The following is a 14389-nucleotide window of genomic DNA, read 5'->3' as shown; positions in this document are numbered from 1 at the left end:
AGTACACCATATAAAGGAGTAATACATCACATTTTGTGTATATTTCACAAAAGAGTCACTATTCTAACTGATTTTTGACATTTTATGCTGGCTTATTTTTATAACAACACATATAATACCTAAATATTTGGAAAATATATTTCAATATGGTTGTTATAATGTCGTTATTCATATTTGAATAGAACATTAATTTAATGATTCAATTTTATATATGATGGGCTATTTCTTTTTATTGAATAAACTTGTTAATTTACTTGAAATAATTTCTAAAATAGTTCTAAATGATATGTTGTCTATTTAGATTCTCGTGATAATGTCCGACTTAATATATACCATTAAGTGATTTCAAATTGTTATAACACGTGCCAGCACGGCACACCACGTTTATTCGTGTGTTGTGCCTAGCTTTTGGCTAGTAAAGCACAACACGACACTACACATTCAAATCGTTAACACAACATGACACGGCACATGACACGTGAAGCACACGACTTCGTGTGCCGGGCCGGCACGTTATACACTTCTACTGTACTTACAGGTTTGGAGAGATTTCACTCGCCGGGTATCGAATTCGCTGATGGGTCGGCCAATGTTAAGAACCGGACTCGGACCCTATGTCACCCGGTTCCGAGTAATTGGGTACCATCGGACAGCCCAGAGTCGGAACCAATGATGTGCGAACCGAAATCTGGCTTGACTTTTTAACATCGACCTAAACTAGTGGAACTGCGCATCGGAGAGAAAGCTCATAAAATTCAAAAAAACAAGTAATTTCACTCGCAATGTTTTCAAATCAAGTTCCCAATAAATCTCATCTATCTACTCACAGACCTTTCAATCTCTGCACAAGGTAATTTCAAGCTTTTGTATTTTTGTTTTTTTTGGTTCTAAACTTTGTCAATAGCTAGATTAGAACCAAAATTAGGGTTTATCTTCTTCTTGTATGCTCTTTTAAATTCAGGGGTTTGAAAGGGTTTTTCTTCTACTCAATACTGATGTTTTTTTTTTGTTGAATATATATATATATATATAAATATATATTTTTTTTTTCATTTCATTACACCCATATTTTATTTCAATCTTTGATATAATTAACTTTTGATTTGAAGTTTTGCACATATAGGTAGCAAGTATTTCTTGTGTTCTGAGTTTCAATCTTGCTTTCTAGCCTTGTGGCTTGAGTAGCTTTCTTGTTTCTCTGTGATCTGAGTTCTTGTATTCTTATAGTTGTTTTGGGTTTATCTTAATTCCTAGTGCAGATTGTAACTGATAAAGCTTCTAATAGTGCACATAGAAATCCTGTTTTGCTGCTCTGTTTAGCTCTTTCCAGGAGTAGGGTCTTGATTTGTGGCTATTCCAGCCGTTGGCACTTGAATACAAGGTCATTATTTTGTATCAGTTGTAGCTTCTTTTTTCAGCATGAGACATTTCCAGTTTGTAACGACGTTTATGGAAGTCTGAAAACCCCTTTTCTGGTGCATGTGCAGGTTGCTTTACATATTTCTGGATAGCTTTCATTCCCCTCTATGTAAGCTTTTCGACCCGCACTCTTTATGTCTTGTTATACTATACCTATACAAATGTGAGGAAAAAACCACCAGTACATACCCGTATCATGCAGCCAACAATGTTAAGCCATGAGCTTTTGGTTGCTAATACCCTGCATGTCTTGATGATGTAGTGGACTAGCGTTGTATGTCTTGTCATTTGTCGTATATCTATCAAGCATGCTAATTAAAGATCATGAGCTTTAAGCTAATATGACGTTTAAGCTTAAGAAACTCAGCGACTACTTACTGTCGGAGCAAGGATGACGTTTTATCTCAATTGGCTCATGAATCACTGAGAATCATGTAGGCATAGAAGTAGACTTGCTAGTTAAGCCCTCGGATGAGAGTTTATGGTTCAGCCGTCCCATGGCGTCCTATTTTCCATTTCATTTCATTAATTGATGGCTCGACGGTTAACACGATTTACATTCTTCCCCTCAATTGCAAGTGGTCTTCTAAGGAATATGTTGCAGGCCATCAATATTTCTGAAATTAGATGTTGATGTGTTTGCTTTTGCTACTTTGCACCTCGGTCCTGCTTTACATTTCGTTTGCACCCCGGTCCTGCTTTACATTTCGTCAAAACTGTAATCTTAGGAATAACTGTTTGTATTACTCAATTATTGAGAAATAGGAATATGAAGTAGTTTAACAAAAATTCTTCCATTGGAGAGTCAACTCGTCAAACAAATAGATTTCCTAGCTAGTGTCTAGGGATGGAGGAAAGGCATCGGGAAGAGTAGGTCACATGCATGTTGTTTTCCCGAATGGAACTCGTTGCCAAAAGTATCTGAACGTTTCCGCAGTTCTTGGCATTTTAGATTCAGGGTACTAGGTGAGAATTTGTGATTGCCCATATAACTGGTAGCTTCATTAAATCTTGTTGGGAACCTCAATTTTTCGGTTTGGCACCAAGAAATGGACTGCCAAGTGCCAACCCGACTAGTTATCAGATGCTATTATATGTACTAAACTGCAATTCTTATAAGTAGGATTTCTCAATCCATAATATTCTACTCCAAGAACTAACGGCAACCCTTTCGTAGGATACATAATAGTATTAGTACCACTGTGGACAAGGGGATTCCAAGGATCTTGCATATATGAGATTAGGATTGCAATACTAATCGCCAATATAGGTAGCAAGTGTTTCTTGTGTTCCGAGCTTCAATCGATTCCTAGCCTTGTTGCTTAAGTAGCTTTCTTGTTTCTCTGTGATTTGACTTCCTGTGTTCTTATAGTTGTTTTGGGTTCATCCTAATGTAGATTGTAACTGGTAAAGCTTCTAATAGTGCACATACAATTCCTGTTTTGCCACAATGTTTAGCTTAAGTAGCTTTCTTGTTTCTCTGTGATCTGAGTTCCTGTGTTCTTATAGTTGTTTTGGGTTCATCCTAATGTAGATTGTAACTGGTAAAGCTTCTAATAGTGCACATACAATTCCTGTTTTGCCACTATGTTTAGCTTAAGTAGCTTTCTTGTTTCTCTGTGATCTGAGTTCCTGTGTTCTTATAGTTGTTTTGGGTTCATCCTAATGTAGATTGTAACTGGTAAAGCTTCTAACAGTGCACATACAATTCCTGTTTTGCCGCTATGTTTAGCTGTTTCCAGGAATAGAGATCTGAGTTCCTGTGTTCTTATAGTTGTTTTGGGTTCATCCTAATGCAGATTGTAACTGGTAAAGCTTCTAATAGTGCAAATACAATTCCTGTTTTGCCGCTATGTTTATCTGTTTCCAGGAATAGAGTCTTGATTTGTGGCTACTCCAGCCACTGGCAACCGAATACAAGGTGATTTTCTTGTATCAGTTTTAGCTTCTTTTTTCAGCACGAGCCGTTTCCAGTTTGTAACGACGTTTGTCGATGAAATTCCAATCCGGAGTCTGAAAACCCTTTTTCCGGTGCAGGGTGGCTTACGTATATCTGGATAGCTTTCGTTCTCCTCTATGTAAGCTTAACAACGCTATGATGCAATCTTTGTATCTGCTACTAATTATGCATTATGTCTTGTTATTCTCTTTTTCCACGTATCACGCAGTCAGCAATGTTAAGCCATGGGCTTTTGGTTGGTATCTTGAAGATGGAGTGGACTAGCATTGTATGTCTCGTCATTTGTCGTATATCTATCTAGCATGCTAATTAATGATCATGAACTTTAAGATAATATGACGTTAAAGCTTAAGAAACTCGGCGACTACTTGCGGTCGGAGCAAAGCTGACGTTATATCTCAATTGGCTCATGAAGTCGCTGAGAAACATGTAGGCATAGAAGTAGTCTTGGTAATTAAGCCCTCGGATGAGCGTTTCTGGTTCAGCCGTCCCATGACGTCCTCTTTTTCATTCATTTCATTCATTGATGGATTGACAAATAAACGATTTACATTCTTCCCCACCCAATTAAAATATGTTGTAGGCCATCAATATTTCTGAGATTAGACGTGTTTGCTTTACATTTCCCCAAAATTGTAATCCTAAGAATATCTGTTTGTTTATTTATCAGGTATAGATCTCATCACAGTGTGTGAAGCTGTTGTTAAGATTTTCAAAAGACATTAGAGTTGGAACCAAATGGTGGTGAGTTTTCTAACTTTTTAATCACCATTTATCCAGTATTTATTTACATAATAAATAAATAATAGGTGGAAGATACCTTAGTAGTGAAATTTATAGACTTTGATCTTATTGTGTATGTTGACATGAAGAAACACGGAGTAGGTACCTTTTCACTTCTAGATTATTAAAATATCCATTTGAAATATATCTTCATGTATTCGTTATCGCTTTGCTCAATGCTTTGATTACTGCACTGTGTACGTTTATGTCATAGGATCCTTTTTCTTATTTATATTTCCAAAATTGTACTTTTCAATCAAGGTTCAAACTTGTTATGTTGTGTGGATGCCATAGTACTTGTGAAATCCATAAACTCCTCTGTTAGAGCTTTCTGAACTGGTGTTATGTGCCTAGGCAACATTATGTTCTAGAGTGATAATGTGAGATATGGTTATAGGTGTCGGGGTTCAAATGCAGATGGCTGGAGGTTGTCGATGGGTTGGACAAGGAAATATTTTCAACTGTGCCCAAATTTGACATGAGTATTCTTTAAAAGTGAATACTCAAGACCTTTCACTCGTTCTATTCTGAAATCTTTTTGCAACTTCTTTCACTGTGCATGGGTAAGACACATCTCCACTCTCTGCTGATACATTGGCCAATTAGTAATGATGGTAGTAAAAAAAATGTGAACTTCTTAACAGAAGTCATATTCACGACACCCAAATTTTTGATAACTCTAAGACTTTAAGTTAATATATCTTAGAAAGTAATATCAATTAGTTTCTCATTCCTGTGAATAGGCTCATGTGGAGAGGTCTGCCATGCTGACTGGAATGGGAGGGTGAGTTTTCATTTTCTTTCAATTAGTGATGTATTGGTTACAGGAAGTTCCTTTTCTGTGAGTTGTTTCGTTCATTATTTGCTGACTATATTCATGCTTGGCACATTTATTGCACATGGAAGAAAAGTTTGTCATGCGAGCAATAGTGGATGAAGTTCTTTCAGAAGTCTTAGGATACCTGCAGTTTCCTCATGAAACTTCTCTAAGAGCAAGACACTGTTACCAGCTAGGTAATTTATGAAACCCTTACTTAGTGATGCATACTATAGCTTATTCATGTTTCTCTAGATGCATGTGTAATCTTGTAATTCATTCAGATATAGAATGTTTGATGTAAGAGTATGACGAGTTCGTATTGTGTTGACTAAGCTGGAGTTTGGATAATTAAGTAGTGGGTGTTAACATTCTAGTTTCATGTTGTAATGTGGTTCTGTTCATAGCGAAGTCTATTTAGTAACTTTTGACTTGAGTTACATTAAAAATAGTTTGTATTCTGTTGACATATATGTTTCAAAGAGATTGATGACTTGCACTATAGTATAATCAGTTATGTTTTACTATCATGTTTGTATTGCTTCCATTGATGTTGAGCTGCTATATATGTGTACTTCGCATAGCAGTACTACTACAAAAATTGTAGCCAGTTGTGTCAGATATTGTACACTTTCCATCACAATAGGTGTCTATTTGGGATGACAGATAGCATTGCTGTTATGAGTAATGACTCCTAGCAAGTTATTGCTCACTAGCTGACACAAAAGACCAAGGATTGCGAAATATGTTGCCCTAAAAGGCTAAAACTATCCTCAAATTTTCACAAGAGTTAGAATGATTCGTTTCCCCCCAAAAAAATTCCACCAACATCTTTTCCCCCCTACTATTTTTGCTTTTTCGATTCTTCCTCTCTTTTTTTTTTCTCTCTCTGATGGGATTTCTGCAATTTCCATGGGACAAGATTTGCTCCTCTTTCCTTGTTGCCTTTGTATTTTTTTTGTAAGATTTAGGTTTCAGATTATTGGATTAAAATAATCTTTCATGTTACTTTGCGTTTTGTAGATTGTTTTCACAAAATAAAATGTTGATCTATTGATATTCATGACGAGGTTTGTTTGTTCTTGATTTTGCTGATTATGGTTCGCTGCTACTTCGTGTTTTATGGTTTATTATTTGAGATCATAGAATTGTGTTTTTGGTTATGATTTCGTTGTTGATGTCACTATCAGTAAGTTGTTATTGTTGAATGCTCAAGATCCTACCAAAGATATTCGACTTTCCATTAATTCCCCTGGTGGGTCTTTAAGGTTTTAGAGTTTTTCCATTGTAAGTGCTGTTTTTTTCCCCCGGAAAGCTGATACAATAGTGTATATTTTATTAGCTGTTAGCGATGGTTGAGGTTAGTTTTAATAATGACTCAATAGTACTGTTCTTTTGTCTTTGCCAGTTAGGATTGAGATAAGTTCTAACTTCTAACAAGGAACCATCTACCTATTACAGTGAGGGTTACATCTGGTGTTGCATAGAGAAACCAATTTGAGTTTCTTTTTCCACTGTCACTTCAGTTTCATCCATCTAGGAAATTCGTTAGAAACTTGGTAGTAACTTGTGTAGAAGATTTGAATGAATAAAGTCAATGTTTGTCATTAACTGTATAAACGCTGCACCCATGAAGTACTTCATTGAGTGAAAAGTCTCTTATACATGTTGTTTCTGGCAGTAACATAGAAGATTTCATGTTTGTTTGACCAGAAGAGTTCAAGTGGTCATTCAGAGAGTTCTGGAGTTTTCTCTGAATGTTTAAGATGTCTTAGTAAAGTTGAGGTTGTCTTGAATAAATGGTTTAAGCTCCTATATACACAAAGTAGTACAGGTGCCATCAAGCTGCCCAACCTACTAGTGCAACACACTCTCTGTGCTATGCTGCGGGTAAACGTGACGTACTGAGTTACTGAATAATTAGGAACCTGATTATGAAACACAAAACAGATGAATTTTAAGTCTTCTAACTGGGAAAACTATTAACAGCAGTTTATGTACTTCACTGCACGTTAAAAGATGCTTCCCATTGCTTTTAAGTCGGGGCTCTTTGCATTTTATTGTTACCACAGCTTTAATTGTTAGCCATGTACATAGTGAAAGTTTTCTGTTTTCTATTTTTATTTTTCTTTTGTGGAGTTGTACAACACTTACATAGATGTAACCAAAGGAGGGTATCCCACTTGATATAGTGCAAACACTATTATATCTCTGTTTAGTGTAGGGTTTAACTCTCTCAACCACATTATTGTGCAGGTAATGGGAATGTGGCCTAGAGAAACTAGCTCACAGCTAACACGATTGTTGCTGGTACTCATGGAACCACATACACCCCCACTAACCCCAACCTTATACTGTGTAGCGTGTCACACACACTACTAGTTGGGACGACAGATAGCAAATGTTTCAATATTCTATACATTGCTTTCTAAGTCAGTTTAGTTTTTCAAATTTTTTTCCCTTGATTTTATTTGTTAATCACCTTGCCTTATATACTCTATAACAGATTAACAACAGTGTTTGATTTCAAGTTGTAGGTAAGTTTCACTTAGTAGTTATTATGCAAAAGGTATAAACCGTACAAGCCCACTATCAAATCTTCTTTGATTTCGATAAGCTCCTCCAACATGGTGCTACTACCTTTAAGTCATTTTAACTGTTGTGCATAATCCCTAGAATCTCTTCTCTAATGCAGGTGCGCTATTGGAAACTGCGATGGCTTGCAGAAGGACCACGAGGATTACTGATATACTCAAACTCTTTCTGCACATAAGTTCTAAACTTTTCGGCATAGACAAATGTCTTTGTTCTTTGATGGCTTTATATCTTATCCATTTTTTTAATGTTTTTTTGTGCGAGTTAATCTCGTTATGCAGTTTCTAAATTGTGAATTTAGATGGTGGGCGTGGATGTTTACTTTATTGCAGTACTGATTATGGAAGCCAGATGCCTTGTTTCAAAATAAGAATAGCATTGCCAAAAACCAAAAATGTTGCTAGAAAAATTACAAAATTCATCAACCTGCAAAATGCTGTGCTTACTGAGAATACGAATTACTGTCATATAACCATTTATCATGAACATGCTAGAAAGCTGGAATTTATCTTCAGACGAAACTGGCAACCATTTGAATTCCCTACAAAGTACAAAGATTAACATTTGCACTCAACTTCCCTTCTCCAAATAGCAATACGCTGGTTTGGCCTAGGTATGTCTAATTGGGCAGAGAACTGTTAAGGAGAAAGAGAAGCCCCAACCATTGCACTGACCGTGCAGATATAAGGAGCTGAGGAGGCTTTAAAATGGGCACTTGTACCTCCCAAAAGGAACTTTTCCAAAAGTACAAAAATTTTAGAAACCTGTTTTGAGGCAGACCAATTTTTTTTGAGGCATACTCAAGTTATCTGCCGAACCTATGTTTCGGATAACTCAGTGGTTCGTCCGATAACTTTCAGCCGAACGTATGCCTCAAAACATTTTGGTCTGCCTCAAAACATTTTGGTCTGCCTCAAAATAGGTTTCATATTTTAGAGCCTCCATTATAACTTACTATAGAAGCCTAACAAGGTTTATCTTGGAAGCCTAGCATGGTTTATTTAGTAATCCCAAAAGGCCTTTCAGTCCCAAAAAGAACTTACCTAACAATGAGTTCATGGTTTAGTTTGTAATATTCATATAGCCCGATCCGCTAAGTTTATGTTGCCATTAGGCTCTGGGGTGAACAAAACATCCGAATCCGTGGATTTTACCCAATCGGTCTCCTGGTGGATGGATTGGAGGTGGTGGGTCCTTGTAATACACAATTTTCACGAGTTAGAAGCACGTGGAACATCACTCATCCGTTGGACACCCAACCTAACTAAGGATGTTGTTGATATTATATATAGGGAATTAATAAATAATATTATTGAGATGCATCAAACAGAAGAAAAAACATTGGGCCAAAACCCAAAGGTTATATTCAAGTCTAAACCTCAAAGAGGTCTGCTATCTACGAGCCCAAATAATTGGGAAAAGAAAGAAAAACCCTCATCCCGATGCCGACGAGTTTTGAATTTCGGTCACTGGTATTATCTCCCAACAATTTTAGCACTGTAGCACAGTGTCACCTGCACTTTAAGGAAACTCCAAAGGTGTAGATTTTTGATGATACTATAATTTTGGTTATTAGAAAGACGGTGCGTTGCTATTGTTATGTTGCAATCTTAGAGATATAAATGGTGTTAGTTTTAAATAAGTTATATATGTTACTCTTCTTAAACGTTTTTTCTTTTAGTCTGCAAATCCACGTGTATTCAGTCCGGTCATCTACTCACCCGCGACAACCATATCCGATGGGTAAAGGATTGGACATGGTTGAAAATCTCAAATCCACTTTTTAGATTGATTAGACACGAGTGACACCATATCTGCATTCACTCTTTCCCATCCGAGTTAACTTTTTTGAAAAAAACAGTCATGTTTTGGCTTTAAATATCCCACCTCCATTGTTGAGACGATGGTGAGGGAGTGGCGGTGGCTATACCTAATAGAGGAAGTGGTGAACCCTTTTAGAGAATGTGATGTAACGGTCCTGAACACGGGCTGAAATTCTGATGTCATGTAAGGATCCTCAACACATTCAAAAACAACAACAACACCAGCAGTAGCAACAAAAACATCACCACCATTTGGGTAGCTGAATACGAGGCCCATTTGACCTAGCCTAGATTAGGAGATCTGCCAGGCTGCCTGGCCTGGCCCAATTTATACTCATAATAACACCGCCGATAGAAAAATGCATACACGTATATTGGTCGTCTTTTCGGACCGTTGATTACGACCACCAAAGAAGAGCGTTCTCTTTTACGGAATCTACTGGGCTGCTTTATCTTTCTTTTAAAGGTGTGCGTGTGACTAGATGGTGCAAACTTACAGCTTTTGAAGTTCTGTTCAAAACAATATTTTCTTTACCTTTAGAAAGAAGAAAAAAAAGAAAGAAGAGAACGACTAATTTCTTTTCATCGTGCCCCACTCACTCAACCAAATATCGTGCCCGCATGGCGACTCATTTAGGTTCAAATTATAATTTAGAGTATATTTTTCTTCTTCGCCTCTTAATATACTTAACTTGACCACTTTGTAACCATGGTTTGGTTTTAACCAAATCGAATCTTATTATAATAAGGATTTTGTTATATGCACAAGTGTAAATTTGAGTTAAAATAGATTTGCCAAATGTGTATTTATTGACACAATCCCCAATGCAGGATGACACATCTTTTCTACCCCTCCGTCCCACCATTAAATGATCTATTTGATTTTAATTTTGTCCCATCATTAAGTGACCTATATCACTTAACAAGAAGATGTTTCTAAAATTATCCTTTTAATTGATTATAAGAAATATAAGAAATATGCATAATTTGATAGACATATTTATATTCGTTACGTAGGTGCTTTTCAATGGTATAAAGTTTGCGAACATCCGTGATGTAGTTTGAGAAAAAAAATCATTCTATAAATTCATTAATTATTATCCATAAAGATATAATTGTAAAAAATACTTAAAAATCTCTTTTTTCTTGTTTGACGAGAATATTTTTTTATTTGTTTTTACATCTTGCAAACCCTTATAATAAAAAGAAAAAGAAAAAAATATCCCGAGGAAGTCCGAGACGAAAGTTCGGGGGACCACTTTGTTGGAATATTGTTTTTTAATCAAAGTAGTCCTTGTTTAACTAAAGTGTTTCACAATACCGAAATTTACGCGTTGCCCCACGCGGCCTCGATATTTTTTTGTTCCCTGGCACTGACATCGCACCTACCACGCACTCAATTTCCACAACACCTCTTAATAAAATGATGATAATTTGTTTTCCAATTTCAGAAAAGTAAATTCACTCGGTGTTTCTGTTCACTGGTGATGGCTTCTTCATCCTCGTCTGTGATGACGTTAGTCATCAATAAGCTAAATGACGTCATTCTTCTGCTCTCAGATGAGATCGGAAAGCAATTTTCCGATACCATAAAAAAATTGAGGAAACTGGAAAACACACTGAACGCAATCGGATCCGTGGTTGAAGATGCAGAATTAAAGCAATTAGGAGACGATGAAATCGGTGATTTTCTTGATCGGATTAAAGACTTGGTGTACAAAATCGAAGATTTGCTGGATGAATTGGTCTTATTTCTTCAACACAAGAGAGAAGGTGATTTTAATCCTATAAGTATTAGTAATGTTTGTTCTTCAGTTGCTCCGTCTTTAAGTTGTGCTTTTGTGCTTTTTGATAAATCTAAAAAATTATCGAGTTTAAGGAGGAAATTAGAAAAAATGAAATCAGAGAGTTTAGATCTTGAATTAAATAGTGAGTTACCAGGACATCCAGATGATTCATGTACACATAGTTATCGTAATTTCTGTGAAGATGATGATTTTTTTTGTGGTCGGGAATCAGATAAGGAAAATATTAAGGAAATGTTATTAGAAGGTGATAAATCACAAGGTGTTAGAGTCATAAGTATTGTTGGAATGGGTGGACTTGGCAAGACGACTCTTGCTCAACTTGTGTATAATGATGACAAGGTGAAAAAACATTTTGATACTAGACTCTGGATTTCTGTACCTCAAACTGCTGCATCTTATCTGGAGATGACTGTGAAGAGTATATTGGATGCTCTACCGTCTTGTGATAATGATGATTCTACTTCTCTTTGTGGTGATTTGAATGGTGCTGATATGCGTAGTCCTTCGACTCTCTTGGCCGAACGTATTAAACATAAGAAATTCTTACTTGTTTTGGATGATGTCTGGAATGAGGATATCCGCGATTGGCAACATCTGAAGAGCCTTCTTGTTGCTGCTCCTGGAAGCAGCTTACTGATCCTCACGCGCAATAAAATGGCTGCCTATTTGATGAGCACGACGATTCTTCATGAGCTACAGCCTTTATCCAAGGAGTTGGCTTGGGAATTGTTTTGTCGAAATGCTTACGGGAAACAGGGCAATGATGCTGATGCAGTGAAACCTTTTGAAGACATCGGAAGGATACTTTATCAGCGTTGCGACGGCGTCCCTCTTGCGCTAAAGTGTCTAGGTGGTCTGCTTCGCACAAAAACAACCAGACAGGAATGGGAAGATGTTATGGAAAGTGATAAATGGGAGCTGCTAGAGATGGAACCAATCCTGCCGGCTCTTTACTTCAGCTACTACAGTTTGCCACCTATTCTCAAACTCTGCTTCTCTTATACCGCCCTATTTCCAAAGGCTTGGGTGATCAACAAGGAAACACTGATAAAGCTGTGGATGGCGGAAGGTTTCCTAAGCTCGTCCACAACAAAAGATAGAGATCCAGATTCGATAGGGGAGGAGTGCTTTCGTGAATTAATAATGCGTTCGTACTTCAATCCTCATGAAAGGAACAAAGACGGTGAGGTAACTTGCATCAAGATGCATGATCTGGTGCATGACTTAGCCGCCTCTATGAGTGGGCACTCTGTTGTGGAAATCGACAAGGCACCTTTCAAAACAAGCAAGGCTCGCCATCTGTCAGTTCTGCATAGCAACTTTGATTCCATCGCCAGCTCTATACAGAAGGAAAACCACGACTACACTCTAAAACTCTCCACTCTAATATTCAACAATTCCAAATGCAGAGTGATTTCCAGAACAGTCTCGCCAAATCTCTTTGCTCACATGAAATTTCTTAAGGTATTGGATTTCAGTTTTCTTAACCTTTCAGAAATACCTGATGAAGTGGGGAAATTGAAGCATCTGCGGTACCTAAACTTGTCTCACACAAATCTACAATCTCTTCCTGAAAAAGTTTGTGATCTACATAATCTGCAGACTTTAGCCCTCAACGACTGCCAACAACTTTCGAAATTGCCTGACAGTTTGGTTAAATTAAGTGGCTTGAGACATCTTGAAATTCAAAGTACTCCTAAACTGCTATACTTACCACAAGGAACTGGGAGGTTAACGTCCCTTCAGACGTTATCCAAATTCCCCGTGAGTATCGTGAAACTGGGATGCAGGATTAGAGAGCTCCAGGACCTCAACAAACTGCAAGGCTGCATAAACATAATAGGTTTGCATACAGTGGAGAACTTCAAGGAGGTTAGTGATGCTAAACTGATGAACAAGGAGAATCTCCACGAACTCCGGTTAGATTTTTCACCGTACAAGCTGGAAAATCTAGGAGAAGACGAGGTTAGAAAGACGGAGAGGGTGCTTGAAGACCTTCACCCACATCCAAACATAAAGAAAATGACGCTCACTCATTTTCTCGGGTCGAAGCTCCCAAGATGGCTGGAGAATGATTCCTTGTTACCTAATCTTCGCAGGTTAAAGCTACAAGATTGCATGAACTGTACAATGTTACCTGCATTGGGTAACCTACCATCCCTTGAAGAATTGTTTATACAAAATCTGGATAGTATTAAGGATATCGGGAATGAGTTCTATGGAATTGGCAGTAGTTGCAAATATGTGAAGGAGCTAGCATTCCCAAAGCTGGAAGAACTTCATTTTGTTGATATGTCTAAATTTGAGCACTGGGATTTCATTGCTCCAGATGAGAAGAAGATTATGCCTTTTATTCGAGAGTTGCATATTCGAAACTGCCCCAAATTGATTGTATTGCCGCACTTCTTTCCAGATACTTTGAAGAATGTGGATGTACCAGATACCTTGAAGAAAGTGGGTGTAAGTCGTTGTGCAAAATTGACTTCCTCTGCTCTCGATAATTTGGTTTGCAAGAAGGGTTGAGAACTTGAGATGTGGGTATTCAAGGTCAGCGGCATCCACTAAGGATCCTGAGAAATGATCTGAATTCGTCCAGCATCTCTGTTTTCAGAGTTCAAAAGTCAGGTAATACCATTCCTTTATACACAAAATCTGTGGTGCATGTTTTTCCTGTCCTGATAGTGCTGCAGATGTTTAGCTCTCGAAATTGTTTGATCAGAGTGAGCGGAAAGGAGCTGGGTTCTGAGGGGTGGAATGTCATACCTTGCGAGCACAAAATCTTTACTCTTGGCACGAATATCCACAGGAGTATGAAAATAATAGCTAAACGGTGTTTTGAGGTGCAAGCTCAGCCAACTAAGATGGCTTCACTTATATCTACGAAATCTCTTGTCTTCTATCTTTCAGAAAGTGAGGAAATCTGTATGGTACCTGTGGCAAAGTTTCGTTTATTAACAGTTGCTTCACTTTCTTAAACAACTAATGCCGTAAGTTCGTACTTTTATGTAACCAGATTTGATTCAGTTTGTAAGGATTTTAAATAGAACTTCAGGTGCCTAATCATTCTGTAAGCCGGATAAGGATAATGTCTTTATGTAATTCAATGTCCTGTGTACTCCGAGAACATTTAGCTGCATAATTGAACCATAAAATCCAACCATTCCCATTCGTAATGATAGAACGA

At 37.4% G+C, this 14389-nt stretch overlaps 1 protein-coding gene and 1 long non-coding RNA gene across 6 annotated transcripts; both read left to right on the top strand.

Annotated features, from left to right (window-relative positions):
• Positions 1–717: 717 nt before the first annotated feature.
• On the top strand, positions 718–7900 carry LOC113327732. 5 transcript variants are annotated; one of them, XR_003349173.1, is made up of 11 exons: positions 720–850; positions 1260–1381; positions 1488–1528; positions 3219–3340; positions 3457–3497; positions 4050–4123; positions 4560–4725; positions 4906–4946; positions 5074–5176; positions 7236–7548; positions 7675–7900. It is a non-coding gene; the product is annotated as an uncharacterized LOC113327732 (long non-coding RNA). The 5 variants fall into 5 exon arrangements; XR_003349170.1 differs by having other exon boundaries at positions 7236–7900; XR_003349172.1 differs by having other exon boundaries at positions 5069–5176; positions 7236–7900.
• Positions 7901–10827: 2927 nt separating this feature from the next.
• Positions 10828–14365, top strand: LOC113328207 (putative disease resistance protein RGA3). Its single transcript, XM_026575309.1, has 2 exons — positions 10828–13830; positions 13925–14365. The coding sequence occupies exon 1, from the start codon at positions 10885–10887 to the stop codon at positions 13726–13728; it is 2844 nt and encodes a 947-aa protein (XP_026431094.1). The 5' UTR covers positions 10828–10884; the 3' UTR covers positions 13729–13830; positions 13925–14365.
• The last annotated feature ends 24 nt before the right edge of the window (positions 14366–14389 follow it).

Source organism: Papaver somniferum, unplaced genomic scaffold (assembly GCF_003573695.1).
Source record: "Papaver somniferum cultivar HN1 unplaced genomic scaffold, ASM357369v1 unplaced-scaffold_107, whole genome shotgun sequence".
Lineage (NCBI taxonomy): Eukaryota > Viridiplantae > Streptophyta > Magnoliopsida > Ranunculales > Papaveraceae > Papaver > Papaver somniferum.
Note: the sequence above shows the minus strand (reverse complement) of the source record. Positions and strands in the feature narration are given on the sequence as shown.